The following is a 17,612-nucleotide window of genomic DNA, read 5'->3' on the forward strand; positions in this document are numbered from 1 at the left end:
GAGTGAAATTCTCCCAGTTTGGGAGGATTTCACAGGGAAAAATGCTTTGAAAGTGTTTTGGGGGGGGGGTGTTTTCCAACGATCACGTGGCTCACAGTGATCTGCGTGATGATCGTTGGAAGCTTGAATGAAGCTGAATAACCTGCCGGTTTAAAAATAAAATGCTTTAAAAGCGAAAAAAAAAGAAGAGTTCCACAACTTTTTTGTTTAAATGAGAATTTTGAAAAACAAACTTTACAAATATTTATCCCCCCCCCCCCCCCCCCCCCCCCCCCCCCCCCCCCCCCCCCCCCCCCCAACCCCCCCCCCCCCCCCCCCCACCCCCCCCCAACCTTCCCCCCTCCCCGACTTCCCAGAACCAATACAGGTTATAAATCTTTAACAAAACAATCTAAAATACACTTAGAAAAAAAAAAAGATAGTTAAGAACATCTTTCAATTGAGCTTTAGCTCCTCGTTGCTAGACTAGCTCCAGACAATTTATATCATTCCTGGTCTCTAATCATAAGCTATCTGGAATTTCTTAGTCCCATATTTATTTTGAGTATAATCAATCCACCTCTTTTTTTAAAGCATTTGTGTCCTGCCTGTTTGCCCGAACCAGCAGGGGAAAAAATGTTTTAAAAAGCAGGAAAGCATGACAATCAGCTGTGGCATGCAGTCGTGAAACCTTTTTTTTTCACTTTTAAAAGAAATTTTTTACTACCTATTAGCACGAACCGGTAGCAAAAATATGATTTAAAAAGTGGGGGAAAAGCTTCCCATGAGTGCAAGGCACAGCTGAGCCTTTCCCCCCCATTTTTTTGACCAGTTCAAGCAGTAAAAAATGCTTTAAAAATTAAAAAAGCTGGCCATGCCCATCCAGTCACATGACACACACACACACACCAAGCCACCCCCAGAGAACTGGTGGCAAATATTTTTTACATTCAGCACTGGTTTTCCCCCAACTCTAGGAACTTGAAGGTTCATTCAGAGGTCTGAAGATTTGTATTATCCCTCTGGCTGAGTTTATTAATCTAGGTACAGAGTATCCAAAAGATAACAGAATAACAGAGTTGGAAGGGACCTTGGAGGTCTTCTAGTCCAGCCCCCTGCTCAAGCAGGGGCCTTATACCATTCTGGGCAAATGGCCATTCAGTCTCTTCTTCAAAGCCTCTAGTGATGGAGGATCCACAATCACTGAGTCATTGTATTGATTCAAGAAGGTAAATAGAAACAAACACATTTCACATTTTCATGCTTTAAATACGTGTTATTTATTTAAGCCAGAATCCTTTAGAGCAGTGTTTCTCAACCTTGGCCACTTGAAGATGTCTGGACTTCAACTCCCAGAATTCCCCAGCCAGCATTCGCTGACTGGGGAATTCTGGGACTTGAAGTCCGGACATCTTCAAGTTGCCAAGGTTGAGAACACTGCTTTAGAGCTTCGTTGAAAGTAATTACGTATGTGTCTGTTACACTGAGAATATTTTATTTAGATGTATTTCCAGGCAATGCCAACAATTAATGGATGCTGCTTTGAACTTTTAGTTCAAAGGATCTGTATGCGTGGTTTAGAGATCTAGGATTTCACTGTATATTTTTATGACCTTCTATACCGAAGCAAAGAGAGAGATATTTTTCCATGATTCGTGAATGTTAGTTTATGTAGAACCAGCAGCCAAGATAAGAAGACTGGAAGGATTAACTTGTGAAAAATAAGTTCCAGAAGTATGTTTAGAAGTCAGTGGGAAGGCATGATAATTGTCTTTGTGGAGCTGAAGCAAACCATGGATTTGATGGCAGGAAGAAGTGGGGAGGTCACCTTATTCTCCAGAGCACCTGACTGTGGGGCAAGAAGCCATGGATGGAAACTGACCAAGGAGAGAAGCAAGCTAGAACTAAGGAGAAGTGAGGACAATCAACCAGTGGAAGGCTTCCCTCCAGAAGTTGTGGGTGCTCCATCGTTGGAGGTTTTGAACAAGAGCTTGGAGAACCATTCTTCTGGATGGCTACAGGTTCTTCCTTGAGAATGGAGTTGGTCTAGAAGACTTCCAAGGTCCTTCCAACCCTGCTATTCTGTTACCTGAAAGGCTGACATGACAAAGGTGAATTGTTCTGAATTCTTCCCCAAAACAGGAGCAGAACAGTTGAGTTTCAATTGCAACAGACCAGATTAAAATTGAACGTAAGGAAGACCTTCTTAACAGCAAAAGGGTGTATGGAGATTCTCCCATCCTCCAGATCACGGTTGTCCAAAGGTGCTTTTTCAGAGGCAGTTGGACTTCCTGGTTTTCTTTGAAGGCCTTTTGCTGAAGAAGCTTCTTCAGCTCTTGGAACAGGAAAAGTTCTTTACAATAGAAAGCAAATGAGATGTTGGAAATTCACACAGTGGAGATGCTGAAACAAGAGTCAAGAATGATCTAGCAGTGGATTCCTGCAATGGGGAGACAGTTGGATCACAAGATCTCCAAAGTCCCTCCTTGTCTCTTCTAGGAGATTATTTACCATGTAAATGCTGAAAAATGAGCTTTTGCTCCTGGCGTGCATGCGTGATGTACCCGTGGTTCGCCCATGAGGCCAATGTTGAGAAAAGACATGGACACGAGCTTCTCGGGATGAGGCGACCCAGATTGGGGTCTGGGAGCCCCTTTTATTGAGATAGAACAAAGGCAGGAGGAGCAATCAGCATGTGATTTAAGACAGCCTGTCAAACTACAATTGCTAATCTACTGCTCAGGGAAGTTCTGTCTATATATGGTCAAATCCTGGGCGTCGTGGGTAAGGCACATCTAGAGTGAACTATCAGGATGTTATGTCTTTTAGGAGTTGTTTTTTTCCTGTGTGGTTCAGCGTGGCTGCGCATGCCCTGTTATGTACTGGGCCATGGGTGACCGCCACACCTGCACAAGGAGTTATGTGACAACACGCATGCACCCACAATGATCAGATGGCTTGTGCACATGCTTAAGCTGGAAAAGAGAAGACCAGTTTCTTCCAGTTTCTGGCACTGCCCCACACGAAGGCCAGGTAATCATCACACATGCATGCGCACCAGAAACCCAGAAGAGGAACGGGCAACGCCACGTGCCAGTTGATATGGCTCCGTGTGCCACTTCGGACAAGTGTGCCACAGGTTCACCATCATGGATCTAGAACAGTGTTTCTCAACCTTGGCGACTTTAAGTCCTGTGGACTTCAACTCCCAGAATTCCCGCGGGAATTCTGGGAGTTGAAGTCCACGGACTTAAAGTCGCCAAGGTTGAGAAACACTGATCTAGAAGATTATTTTGGAGGTGGCAAAGGCAGGAACCTTTGAGTCTCTAGCTATGAGGAACACTTCGCATAGATAGCATTTGTGTATCTTTGGCAGCGTCGCCAGAAATGGTATTACTGGATGTGCTGCAGAAGTGAGGGAGAAGCAGAGATTGTGGTCCAGAGTTTGTTTAACTTCTATGCTGAAGCCTCTGAAACCTAGCGCATGTCACGCACTGTGGTTTAAAGTGCCTGAAACCCCATTCGGTTTTGACGAAATGCAAAAAAAAAATAAGTTACAGGCACTTGAAAAACTTGGGATTGTAAACAAATGTAGCTTTTGGTGCAATTCACAGTCAGCCATTCGTAAGAATCTCACTTCCCTGGCGAATTTTGTACTGGTCTGATTTAAAAAAAAACCCAAAGTTTTATCTTCCAACTGATAGGCTTGTATTTCTCGTGGTGGATATAATGGACTGGTGTGTACATTCCATTGATCGAACGCAACCTCTAAACCTCCTGTTTTTCTTCCCAAGCTGAATTGAAATGCCAGTTCAGATCATCGAATCAGATGTCTTTGCATTGATGGGGCTTTTCCCAGATCAGTTCAGCAATCTGATTCAAAGCAGCCAAATTCAGTTTGAGTGTCCACGTTAACTAGGACTTTCCTAGCTGTCAGAATCCGTCTTACGTTGCAAACTGATTGACGGTTTCAATGAGATGTTGCCTGATTCGTGTGAACCCAAGCAGACAATAGATAAGGAAGCTCCAGTTTTTACAAATAAGGCTTCATAATTGAAAATTTTTAAAAAGCACAACAGCCTCTGAGGACAAACTAGTGAGCCAGCCTTTTCTTTAAGCTATTCTTTGTGCTATTTCATCACCTGATTTGGAATTTCGGAGGAGAAAACTTTGCCACCAACCTTAAAAAAGAAAAAGCATCCATTTTCTCTCATGCAAACATGGTGTGGTTTTTCTGTGGAGACAATGTCCTTTGCCATTAAATGGTGGGATAAAAGGATAATTAGAATGCAAAAAAATCCTTACAGAGAACCAACAATCTTACCGGTCAAAAGAATAAGCTGCAGGAATTATAAACGAATGTAAAATATATTTTCTTAAAAGTTTTTGTCCAAATCAAAGTTCTCCTGAATTGGTCTTGAGCATTTGTAGCGAGAGATTTTGCTAAGAATTTTTCTCATGCTGGTTGCCAGTGAAATTATATCTGCGCCGATATTGTTTTGTCTTTTTTTCAACATGATGTTAACAATCCTTCACCCCCAGTTTCACCTCTGAGAATTTTTGGCAGTTTTAGCCCCGTTTTTTTTTCCTCTATGCCTTGCTAGCAGATACGTCTCAAATGTCATCGTTAGACAGACTGGTGTGAGATTGTGCTTTGCAAATTGCTGTCTTTGTGGTATCCGTACTAATCAAGTCCAGCAGTTAAAATATAATAATGGGCTGCGGTCATCACTGTCTCTCTGGAGAAAAAGTTTTAAAAAATTAAAATCTGACTGAGATTGTATAAGGCTTTGAGCAGGAGGTTGGACTAGAAGACCTCTGAGGATTCCTTCCAGCCCTATAATTCTATGTTCTAAATCACAGACTGAGAATGTACTTTCTGTATGAAATCTATTCACCTTGGGATAAAGAATCTTATATTAAGTTTAGATGCCATATTGCCAACACAAACTCTTCTCTTTCTCTCCTTCCCTCCCCCTCCCTCATCCTTCCTTCCTTTCTTCCCTCATCCTTTCTCCCTCCCTTCTTTCCTCCCTTCCCTCCCTTCCCTCCCTCCTCTTCCTTCTTCTTTCTTCCTTCTTTCTTTCTTTCTTTCTTTCTTTCTTTCTTTCTCTTTCTTGTATAAGTGGGTCATATTTCAAAGCACTATACAGTATCTCCTTTGCACTTCCAATGCACTTCCAAGCACGCTATATTTCGGTTCCCCCAAATATCCCTTTCTGAAATCCTGTGGAATCGCTATCAATCTCTATCTGCCTGGAGTTTTCACAGGCAATGATTTGCTTTGTTCAATCTGTAGAAAGAAACTGATCCAATTGGTGCCAAAAACTGGTTAGTAGCTTTTCTTGTCTTATGGCTTAAAAAAAACCCAACCAGAATGAGAAGTCAATGAGCCTGGGTAACTTTCTTAGCTGAATGCTTCTTTTATCTTTTTTTTCTCTATATTCTCTTGGATATATACAGTAGGTCAGTTACCTTCCTTCCAATATAGAGGGGTTTTTGTATCCATGAATATTCTGAAATAAGCTATTAATCCAGAGGTTTTCCCAAAATAACAGCTGTATAAACAGAGGTGCATTTTCTTTGGGTGAGCAAACTTAAAACAAGTTCAGGATTTCAAAAGCATGAACATTATAGAGCTCAAAAGTTCTCCATGAAGCTTTGGAAGGAGATGTCAATTCTCTTACTTGCTTTGTCTCCCAAGGATTCTGAAATCATGGCTTAATGTATGTCTAATGGTGAACAGTTTCACTTTGGCTTGGAGGTTACCTTTGGTTTGGAGTCTGATCACAGATCCAGAGCAAAACGGAACGGAATAATGGAGTTGGGAGATACTTCAGAGGTCTTCTAGTCCAACTCCAAACCCTGCTGAAGCAGGAGATCTTATACCAGTGTTTCTCAACCTTGGCAACTTGAAGATGTCCGGACTTCAACTCCCAGAATTCCCCAGCCAGCATTCGCTTTAAAACATCCAGTGATGGGGCACCCACAACTTCTGGAGGCAAGTCCTTCCACGGATTAACTGTTCTCACTCTCAGGAAGTTCCTCCTTATTTCTAAGTTGATTATCCTGCTATCAAATGTTTTGTGGAAGAGGTTGACTCCCTCTTCTTTGTGGCAGCCTCTGAGATATTGGAAGATTGCTATCATGTCTCCCTTAGTCCTTCTTTTCATTAGTCCAGCCTACCCAATTCCTGCAACCGTTCTTCCTATGTTTTAGCCTCCAGTCCCCTAATCATCTTGGATGCTCTTCTCTGCCCTCTTTCAAGAGTCTCAACATATTTTTATATTGTGGTGACCAAAACCAGATGCAATATTCCAAGTGTGGCCCTACCAATGCATTATAAACCAGTCCTAACTCTTCCCGTGATCTTGATTCTGTCCCTGTGTTAATCTAGCCAACTGTGTTGGCTTTTTTTGCAGCTGCAGCGCACGGCTGGCTCGCATTTAGTGATTTTCCACTGTCTGATAGTGGAGTTGCTATCTTTTGTCTCTCCATGAAATTCTCATTTATAATTTTTCAAGCCTGAAGAGATACATCCCTTTCTCTCCTATCTCATGTCCTGCCCAGCCTTTCATTCTTATTACCATATTTTTCAGAGTATAAGACACACCGGAGTATAAGACACCAAGATTTTGAAGAGTAAAATTAAAAAAAGTTTTTGCACTCTGCAGGCCTCCCAAACCCTCTGCACATCCATTTTTGTGAAGGGGGCGGGGTTTTGGGAGGCCAAAAATGCTGTATTCAGTGTATAAGACACACCCAGATTTTCACCCTCTTTTTTGGGGAAAAGGGTGCGTCTTATACTCTGAAGAATACTATACTTGTTCATTCATTCATTCATTCCGTCCCTTGTTGTTCCAAAGAGAACTGCTTTGAAGTGCAATCGTGATGTATGCACTGGGTTGATGATTGCTTCATTCTCCATTCAGCCTCCTCCATTAGCTTTGAAGTGTGCTCAACTCTTGGACTTCTGTTCAAAGGTCTCTTGGTTTATTGATACAAAATTGGTCCATCTGTGGAATGGAACTTTCAAGACCCCGACATCAAATGCCTCCAGACCAGCCGTAATGACTTAGGGCCACGATAGGCCTCAATGCTCCAGAAAAGGTAAATGATAAAGTGGACCGCAGAAAAAACACTGTGGTTATATTTTTAGCTAAAGAAACAGGACCATTGTTTTGAGCCCGGATCGGAATCTGCCACGGGCTTAAATCACTCCTTGCTGGAGTGTGACAAGCTCAGAACATCCAATACAAATTCTTTCTGAGGGAGACTCAAAAGTACCTAGTGAAAATGCTCCTTTAGATTCACTTAAAACCAGACATTTTACGCCAACATGGAATTTCTTTGGAATAGAACAGTGGTTCCCAAACTTGGCAACTTTAAGACTTGTGGACTTCAACTCCCAGAATTCTCCAGCCAGCTCTGCTTTTTCATCATGGTGGACAAGAGGAGAGGAGTTGAAATCCTCTGACACAGCTGGAAAAGATATGTGGGTCCGAGGGAGGGGGCAGGGGGGAGTAATTGTAATTTGTTTTATTATAAGTAATGTGTGTGTGTGTGTGTGTTTTACCCGCCCCTGCTGGCACGTGGGCTGGCACTTTTTTATTTTTTATGTTTTATTTTTTAAAGCCATGCTGCTGCGCCTCGCCATAGAGCGGGACACGCCGGCTTCCAGCCATACAGCGGGTCCTGTTGTATGGCCGGGGTGGCGGCATGCACTTTAAAGTGGCAGCACGCCTCCTGGCCATAAAGCAGGACATGTTTCGCTCTATGACGGGGCAAGGCGGTATGTACTTTAAAGTGCCGGCGTGCCTTCCAGCCATTCAGCGGGACCTGCTATATGGGCGGGACGGCGACTTTAAAGTGCCGCGTGCTGGGCTGGGCGAGTCCCGGAAGACAAGCGGGAGATGGCACAGGCATCCGGAGCCCCTTCTGTCACCATCCTGAGGAGCCACCGCCGCTGCCTCACTCCTCCTCGTCTTCACCGCATGTCAGTTCTTCAGGGAGGGAAGGGAAGGAGTGGAATTTTTGCCAGTGCAGTCGGAAGATTCAGGCCGGCTAGCGAGTAGAGATGAATCTTCAAAGGCTCCGGTGCATTTGCCCACTTAGCTACACACGAAGGCTTGGCAACGTCCCAATTAGGTGGCGTGCATGAGAGGCGTTTCAGGCACGGAAGGGGGAGGGGGAGAGAGCGCGGAGGACGGGGTGGGTGGGTGGGCTGAGCATTGGTGGACCCTTGGTAACCTGAGACTCCAGACAAAGGAAGGGAGGGCGGTCTCAGAAGAAGATTAAGCCCTGATTGACAAAACCCCCTGCTTAAAATCTGCAGGGATGCCTAAGAGCATTTAGCGTTGGTTCATCAGCAAAGAAAATGTAGAACAGTGTAGGGCTCTTCAAATTCGTGAGCATCGTTCTCCGTGTTTTCACTTGTGCTTCAAACTCTCCGCGTTGAAGGCATCCCAATATGTCCTGCGTGGGAAGCTGAAATGTGATGCTTGAAGCATCTTTCGGCAGTTACTTCCTAAGAAGCACATGTCCTTCCATGTTCATTCTAAGACCCACATTAATAGCAATTGCGGCTTTTGAAAGCATCGTCTCCAGGTGGATTTCAGAAAAACACAACTTCTTTCAGCCTTACAAGTAAGTCAAGAGCCAGGACAGGCTGAACATCATCTAGAGGGCTTTGTGAATGTATCAATCAATCAATCAATCAATCAATCAATCAATCAATCAGAATAGAGCTGGGAGGGACCTTGGAGGTCTTCTAATCCAAACCCTGCTCAAGCAGGCAACCCTATACAATTCAGACAACTTCTTAAAAACCTCCAGTGATGAGGCACTCAAAACCTCTTTAAAACTACAGTGATGAGACACCCACAACCTCTGAAGGCAACTTCTGTTCCACTGATGAATTGTTCTCACTGTTAGGAAGTTTCTCCTTAGTTCTGCGTTACTTCTCCTTGTTAGCTTCTGTCCATTGCTTTGTTCTGCCCTCAGGTGCTTTGGAGAATAAGTTGACCACCCTCTTATTTGTGGCAGCCCCTGAGATATCGGAAGACTGCCATCATGTCATCCATAGTCCTTAAATCTTGGAACTTCTTCATACGTTTTGGTCTCCAGGCCTTCAATCATCTTTGTTGCTTTTCTCTGCGGTTTTTTCTAAAGTCTCATCTTTTTTGTAATGAGGTGACCGAAGCTGGGTGCAGTATTGTTTTCAGATTGTGAGTTGTGAGATTGGAAGTCAGATTTTGAACCGATCTCTTTGGGCTTTTTCTACAATGTGGTCTCTTGCATCCATCCAAAAATCTTGGCTTGGCGTTTTAACAGAGAACCTCAGTGCAAAACAGAAATCCACAATTCTGGAGTTCCCCGTAGGAAGAAGATTCAGGCCTGTGCCAAGTTGGATGGAAACTCCTTTCATCTAATATCCAAGCCAAGGAGTACAGTGGTCTCTTTTGGGACTAAACCTTTCAGCTGTCCATTTGAGAACCTGGAAGTCTAGCATGGGTGGGTGGGGGGTGTGTGATTTGGAAGCAGGAGAAGAAAGAGGAAGGCAGTAGGAAAGCTGAGGATATTATGGGCCTCTGGCTGCTTCCTTGCAGGGATCTCAAAATGGTAGAATTGGTGAAGGGAGAAATCTATTTAGCTCAGGACTGAACTGTGGAGTTTTTGATGCTCTCTGTTGCTTGCAGATGTTTCAAGACCCAACTAGGTAACATCATCCGTGCTAGAAGAGAGTAGGGGTTTGTGGAGAGGAAGAGGAGGAGGAGAAGAACGACTGTTGGATCCTTGATGTTCTCTGAGCTTGGGTGTTTGCTTGCAGACATTTCATTACCCAACTAGGTAACATCATCAGTGCTAGAAGCGCGTAGGGGTTTGAGGAGAACTGTGGGGTCCTTGGTGCTCTGTGAGTTTGGTGATTTTTCTTCTAGCCGTTTCATTACCAAACTAGATAACATTATCAATGTTTTAACGGTTACTTGCAGGGTTCCATTTGACCCATGCCTGACCTAAATAAGCAACATATTTATCACAAGTGGTAAATATTTAAACGACTTTTCCACATCTTGATTCTTTCTAAGCGTCTATGACTATGACTGATTCCCAGAAGTTTCTATACCTTTTCTGCTGTGATTTGAGTTATGGCATCATTTGCAAGGAAGGTAAAAACAGTTCCATCTTCTCCCGGGGAACATGAGCCATAAACATAAACAAAAGATCTTCTGTTGACTATTAATGGTAGCATTAATTACTCTGCCATCATGGCAGAAGCCAGTGGAAAAATAAATTAAAAAAAAAACACCAGGGGGGGAAAAAGGCACAGGCCAGGAACACATTAACTCAGTTGGAATGGAATAAAATATGTTCTTACTACTGACTCAAACACTGTGTTTTAAAAATTAATGTATTTTTCTTCTTTCCTTTCTTCCCTTTTTCCTTGGATCTACCTTCCCTCCCTTCCTCCCTCCCTTCCACCATTCCCCCACCTCTCTTCCTTTTTCCCCATCCATCCTCCCCCTGCCATCTTCCTTTCTTCCCTCCCTCCTTCATTCCTTCATCATCCATCCATCCCCTGCATTTCTTCCTCCCTCCCTCCCTTATTCATCCATCCATCTCCATGCCATTCCCTCCTTCCTTCCTTCATCATCCATCCATCCCCTGCCATCTTCCTTCCTTCCTTTCTTCCCTCCCTTCTTCATTCTCATCATCCATCCATCCCCTGCCATCTTCCTTTCTTCCCTCCCTCATTCATTTCTTCATCATCCATCCATCCCCTGCCATCTTTCTTCTTCCCTCCCTCCCTTATTCACCATCATCTCCCTGCCATCTTCCCTCCTTCCTTCCTTCATCATCCATCCATCTCCCTGCCATCTTTTCTTTCTTTCTTTCTTTTTCTTCTTTCTTTCTTTCTTCTTCTTTCTTCCTTCCTTCCTTCCTTCCTTCCTTTTCCTTTCTTCCCCAGATGATGCCAGCTCAGGAAGGGAGCGATTGGGACCTGAAAATCCTAACAGTGAATCAGAAGACCCTTCAGGGAAGCTATGGGGTAAGCCCGGATCTACCCTCTTCTATCCCCTCTGCCAACGTTCAGACACAAAAGACCACCCTCCATGGGGACTTCAGTTGTGCCAAAGGGAGGAGGACCCACCGGCTCTGGGGTTCAGCTCAGCTTGCCTATCCCCTCCTTGGAGAGACGGTGTCTGAAGTCCTTCCACCTGTGGGGAAACTCCTAAAGGAGGAGAAAGAATGTCTTGCATCCTTGGCTGGTTGCTCTTCCATTCGTGTGACAGCAAGACCGCATGCTAAGAATGCCACGTATAGTTTCTGCCACATTGGTAGTGACGTATTCCACATTCTCGGTGGAGAAGACTGGCATTCTTAAGATAGCTTCGTCTTTCTGTGTGTCAGAGTGACTGTCTCTTTATGGCATTGTAACACCCCTTTGCCTCTCTCTCCTGGATGGGTGGGAATGCCAGCTCAAGAAACTTCAACTGAACGAAACCTAACCCTAAGCAGAAACCTGGAAAGAAATCAGGGCCATTGGAATGGAATGGAATAGAATAGAATAGAATAGAGGAATGTAGAATAGAATAGAATAGAATAGAATAATAATAGAGTAAGATAATGACATGGAATAGAATAGTGATATAGGATAATGGAATAGAATAGAATAGAATAATAATAGAGTAAGATAATGACGTGGAATGGAATAGAATAATGAAGAATAGAATAGAATGAAGAATGGAAAATAGAATAGAATAGAATAATAAAGAATAGAATAGAATAATAATAGAATAATAATAGAGTAAGATAATGACATGGAGTAGAATAGAATAATGATATAGGATAATGGAATATAATGGAATAGAATAGAATAATGAAGAATAGAAGAGAATGAAGAATAGAAAATAGAATAGAATAATGAATAGAATAGAATAATAAAGAATAGAATAGAATAATAATAGAGTAAAAATGACATGGTATAGAATAGAATAATGATATAGGATAATGGAATGGAATAGAATAATGAAGAATAGAATAGAATAGAATAGAACGAAGAATAGAAATAGAATAGAATAGAAAATAGAATAGAATAATAAAGAATAGAATAGAATAATAATAGAGTAAGATAATGACATGGAATAGAATAGAATAATGATATAGGATAATGGAATGGAATAGAATAATGAGATAGAATAGAATAGAATAGAATAGAATAGAACGAAGAATAGAAAATAGAATAGAATAGAAAATAGAATAGATAATAAAGAATAGAATAGAATAATAATAGAGTAAGATATGACATGGAATAGAATAGAATAATGATATAGGATAATGGAATAGAATAGAATAATGAAGAATAGAATAGAATAGAATAGTTCCTTTCTTCCATTGTTTCTTCCATTCTTCTTCCCCCTTCCTCTCTCTTTCTTTCCTTCTTTCTGTTGTTCCTTCCTTCCATTTTCTTCCCTCCATTCTTCCCCTCCCTCTCCTCCCTTCTTTCTGTCTTTTTTTTTCTTTCCTATTGTTCCTTCTTTCCATTGTTCCTCCCTCCCTCTTTCTTTCTTTCTTTCTTTCTTTCTTTTTCTTTCTTTTCTCTTTCCTCTCTTCTCTTTCTTTCTCTCCCTCCGTATCACTACTCTCCCCCCCTGCTCCTCCCCTGCCTCCTCCTCCCCCCGTAAGTGTCCCTCTCCTCCTTTCTTACCTTCCTTTTTTTCTTCTTTTGAAAGAGAGACATTTCACAACTGTTTAACTGGAGATCTGGTTTCAGGGTCTCACACCAAAGAATGGAGAGGAGCTTTCAAGGGGAAGGCAATCACTTAACCCATTTCAAAGGGGAAAAAGGAAAGGAGGCAGCTACAGAGAGATAGTCTTACCTCCAGGTTTTTAAAAGTCTCTCCCTCTTTCTGTGTCAGAAAGAGACAATGACTAAACTAAAGGCTTTAAAGGCTTGAGACCGGAATGAAGAGAGAGGAGTTCAGAGAAGGGGCTGTTGGAAGTCTGATTGTTCTCCCAGGAGCAGGAAAAAAAGCTGGTCTTTTATTCTTAGGAAGCAATAGCAATAGCAGTTAGACTTATCTACCGCTTCATGGGGCTTCCAGCCCTCTCTAAGCGGTTTACAGAGTCAGCATATCGCCCCCAACAACAATCCGGGTCCTCATTTCACCCACCTCGGAAGGATGGAAGGCTGAGGGAAGGAGGAAAGAAGGGAGGAGGGAAGGAAGGAAGGAAGGAAGGAAGGGCAATAGCACTTTATATACCACTCCATAGTGTTTTTATAGCCTTCTCTAAGCGGTTTACAGAGTCAGCATATCGCCCCCAAACAATCCGGGTCTCATTTCACCCACCTCGGAAGGATGGAAGGCTGAGTCAACCCTGAGACCCTGAGCCGGTGAGATTTGAACCGCCGAGCTGCAGATAGCAGTCAGCTGAAGTGGCTGCAGTACTGCACCCTAACCACTGCGCCACCTCGGCTCAAACGGAAACTCAGAGGGGACTCCCAGAGGTGCTTTTCAAGAGGCCACTGGACTTTCTTGGTTTCCCTTTGGAGACTCCCATTCCCCTCCATCCACCCAGAGCTGAAGAAGTGAAACTTTACTTTAAAGAAAAACCAGAAAGTCCAGTTGCTTCTTGAAAAAGCATCTTGGGGAGAACCGTGGCCTGGGTAGCCATCGCACCTAGGCTGATATACCGCTTCACGGTGCTTCACAGCCTCTCTAAGCAGTTAACAGAATCAACCTCTTGCCCCCAACAATCCGAGTCCTCATTTTACCCAGGTCTGGTTTTACCAAGGCGTTATAAAGGGCTACTAACACACTGTGTGATTTTGATGGAGAATATTTGTAACTTCGGGTTGAACTCTCGGAGGAATCTTGGAGCTGCCTGGAGTTTGGTGGGAGTTTTTTTTTGCAGACATTTATTTACCCAACTAGGCAACATCATCAGTGCTAGAAGGAAGGGGGTTTGCTTCTTTTATATACTAGTGCAGTGGTTCCCAAACTTGGCAACTTTAAGACTTGTGGACTTCAACTCTCAGAATTCTCCAGCCAGCTCTGCTGGCTGGAGAATTCTGGAAGTTGAAGTCCACAAGTCTTAAAGTTGCCAAGTTTGGGAACCACTGTACTACTGGTTTGTTTGGTCAGTCTATTAAAGGAGAATCAGCCCCATTCTGCCTTCTAGCACTGATGATGTTACCTAGTTGGGTAATGAAACATCCGTAAGAAAGCAACCAAGTTCCAGAGCCACCAAGGACCTCTGAATTCCCCTGGCTCCATCATCAGTCTTAAATTGTAATATTCTAATAAGATTTAATCGGCCAATTTATTTAATGTGTGGGTTGCATTTTCACTGCTATTTTTGTGACCTCCCAACAATCAAAATCAACGCGGAAGCCAGAGCCACGTAACCAAACAACGGAAGCGATTCACTTAACAACTGCGGCGAGAAAGGTCATAAAATGGAGCAAAATTAATTGAACCCCCGTCTCACTTAGCAGCAGAAAGGATGCTTACGACTGACCCTCTTGGAGTGCAGGGTTTCTGCTGCCTCCCCTTTCAGGATGATTTGCAGGCCCGTCTTTCCCAAAAGAGTTAGGGGTGGGGGAAAGTCACGCGTGTCACTCCAGCTGTCCGCTCGGTCCTTCATTAGGTCACCCATGGAAGCTTCGGAGCAAGAAGAAGAGATTGAAATCCGATCTTTGATGTGGCTGAGACCCAGAAGGTGGAGATTGGCTGGAGGGATGAGGCATTTGTTCTTCTGGGGTTCAAAGCATTTTTTGGGGGAGCGCAGAAGGAGACGTGGAATTGGGCTCCCCCTTGAATGCATCTGAAGTATGAAGTTGGCCGTGTGTGTTTGTATGTGTGTATGTGTGTGTGAAAACCAAGTGTGAAAACCTCTGCCTTGATACTGACCCACCCAGCAAAAGGGGCATGGGTCAATGGATCAGAATAGAGCTAGAAGGGACCTTGGAGGACTTATAGCAATAGCAATAGCAGTAGACTTATATACCGCTTCATAGGGCTTTCAGCCCTCTCTAAGCGGTTTACAGAGTCAGCATATTGCCCCCACAGTCTGGGTCCTCATTTCACCCACCTCGGAAGGATGGAAGGCTGAGTCAACCTTGAGCCGGTGAGATTTGAACCGCTGAACTGCAGATAACAGTCAGCTGAAGTGGCCTGCAGTACTGCACCCTAATCACTGCGCCACCTCGGCTCTTTAGTCCGAGCCCCTGCTCAAATAGGAAACTCGATATAATTTCAGACAAATGGTTCTCCAATCTCTTCTTAAAAACCTCCAGGGATTGGATTACTCACATCTTCTGGTGGCAAGCGGTTCCACTGGTTAATTGTCCTCCTGTCAGGATGTTTAGTTGCTTCTCTCCTTGATCAGTTTCCATCTGTAGCTTCTCGTCCTGCCTTCAGGGGCTCTGGAGAACAGGTGGACCCCCTCCTCTTTGTGGCAAAGAAGCTATAGGTCCCTCAAATAAGTTTCATTTATAACAGAATAACAGAGTTGGAAGGGACCTTGGAGGTCTTCTAGTCCAACCCCCTGCTCAAGCAGGACATTTTATACCATTCCAGACAGATGGCTGTCCATTCTTCCTTTAAAAGCCTCCAGTGGTGAAGCACCTACAACTTCAGGTGGCAAGCTGTTCCACTGGTTCATTGTCCTCACTGTGAGGGAAGTTTCTCCTAACAGGATGCTTCTCTCCTTAATTCGTTTCCATCCATTGCTTCTTGTCTCATCTTCAGGTCCTTTGGAGAATAGCTTATAGCAGTTAGGCTTATATACCGCTTCATAGGGCTTTCAGCCCTCTCTAAGCGGTTTACAGAGTCAGCATATTGCCCCCAACAACAATCCGGGTCCTCATTTCACCCACCTCGGAAGGATGGAAGGCTGAGTCAACCTTGAGCCGGTGAGATTAGAACCGCCGAACTGCAGATAACAGTCAGCTGAAACGGCCTGCAGTACAGCACTCTAACCACTGCGCCACCTCGGCTCTTATATTTTTCCGGTGTCTTGTGCTGTTGCTGGCATGGTTCTGTTTATGCGCAGAGTAATTTTTAGTCAAATGCGCAAGGAATGCGCAGCCGGCGTGCGCACGAGGGAAGCAGAGCACATGCGGTTCAGGAACCCACCTCTGGTGCAGGTGATTGTAGAGGGAAGGGGTGGCAAAGCCCGTTGAAGTAATGGGCGCGGAGTCAGAACTGACAAACTTTTCTGTCACTAAATCCAGTTCTATGTACCTGAAAACAGAAACACTAAAGTCATCGAGAAGCAGCCGGTGTGCCAGGCGTGAAGGATCAGATCCAGATTCAAGGTCTAATCAAATTGATTGATTGCTGAAAAGTCAATGCACAGGCATTTTCTTCAGCTGCTTAGATCAGGAACGATGGAATTCAAGGGAGGTTGGGTTGAGTCCATTTGTGACTACCTAGAGATTCTAAGCTGATTCCCCTTTTGACGCCACCCTCAAGTTCTCCGCTCTTTTTCCTACACTGTGCTATTGTTCCACACTTTTTTTCCCCTTCGCCTTCACCAAATTTTGCTTATTTAAAAGAGCCAGCTTTTCTGGGTGAAAAATCATGATAAACAGCAAAGCAATAGCAATAGCAGTTAGACTTATATACCGCTTCCTAGGGCTTTCAGCCCTCTCTAAGCGGTTACAGAGTCAGCATATCGCCCCACAGTCTGGGTCCTCATTTTACCCACCTCGGAAGGATGGAAGGCTGAGTCAACCCTGAGCCGGTGAGATTTGAACCGCCGAACTGCAGATAACAGTCAGCTGAAGTGGCCTGCAGTGCTGCCTTTAACCACTGCGCCACCTCGGCTCTCTTTTCATCTAATATACTATACATCATGATATAAATATTATCAGCTTAAATAATATTCATTGTTGAAATTTTTTAACAAATTTCCATTGAAAAGATTAAATACCAACTGCAGTTAATGCCTGCTACATTTTTAAAAAGGCTTAATGTTTAATGTGTTATAAACTGAACATTGAATTTAACTTTCGTCTTTTAACTTTAGCTTGACCCCCTCAAGCTATTAAGTCCCTCAAATAAGTTACAAGTTTCATTTATAACAGAATAGCAGAGTTGGAAGGGACCTTGGAGGTCTTCTAGTCCAGCCCCCTGCTCAGGCAGGAGACCCCATCTAATTTGAGACAAGTGGCTGTCCAGTCTCTTCTGAATTTCTCTTATCTGGGCCATCACAGCTGTCAGCCGATGGTGCTGAGATGAAGCTGTGTCTCTCCAGCCTGTTGAAAAGATCATCGGCCTGTAGTTGACACCTGAAACTCCAGCCTATCAAACCGTCTTTCCTCAGGGCACCCGTCCCAACCTCACAATCTAAAATAATCCTCCATCATCACAATCCTGGTGCCACTTGGGGGAAAATAGATTCTACAAGTGCCACAGTCAGATAACGTTAGCCTGCCGCGCTGAAAGATGACGATAGGTTTAATCAAGCCCAACGCAAATGGAGTCCCTTTGTTTCCTTCGAGGGAATCTAAGCCATCTTAACCCTGTAACAACCAGACAAGGAACCTGAACAGGATCAGAGATCAGAGCGTTTGCTGGAAGACTAGGGAGGTCGGCGTGCCGTTACGTGATAGAGCTGAGGTG

The 17,612-nt window shown here is 43.8% G+C and overlaps 1 protein-coding gene across 1 annotated transcript in view; it reads left to right on the forward strand.

The window, feature by feature from the left end:
- The window catches only part of FGFRL1 (fibroblast growth factor receptor like 1), a 141,506-nt gene that overhangs the window by 113,480 nt on the left and 10,414 nt on the right, over positions 1-17,612 (forward strand). Inside the window, 1 exon segment of the mRNA XM_032226945.1 lies at positions 10,949-11,029. Coding sequence (XP_032082836.1) covers positions 10,949-11,029 — 81 coding nt within the window.

Source organism: Thamnophis elegans, chromosome 11 (genome assembly GCF_009769535.1).
Source record: "Thamnophis elegans isolate rThaEle1 chromosome 11, rThaEle1.pri, whole genome shotgun sequence".
In the NCBI taxonomy this organism is placed as follows: domain Eukaryota; kingdom Metazoa; phylum Chordata; class Lepidosauria; order Squamata; family Colubridae; genus Thamnophis; species Thamnophis elegans.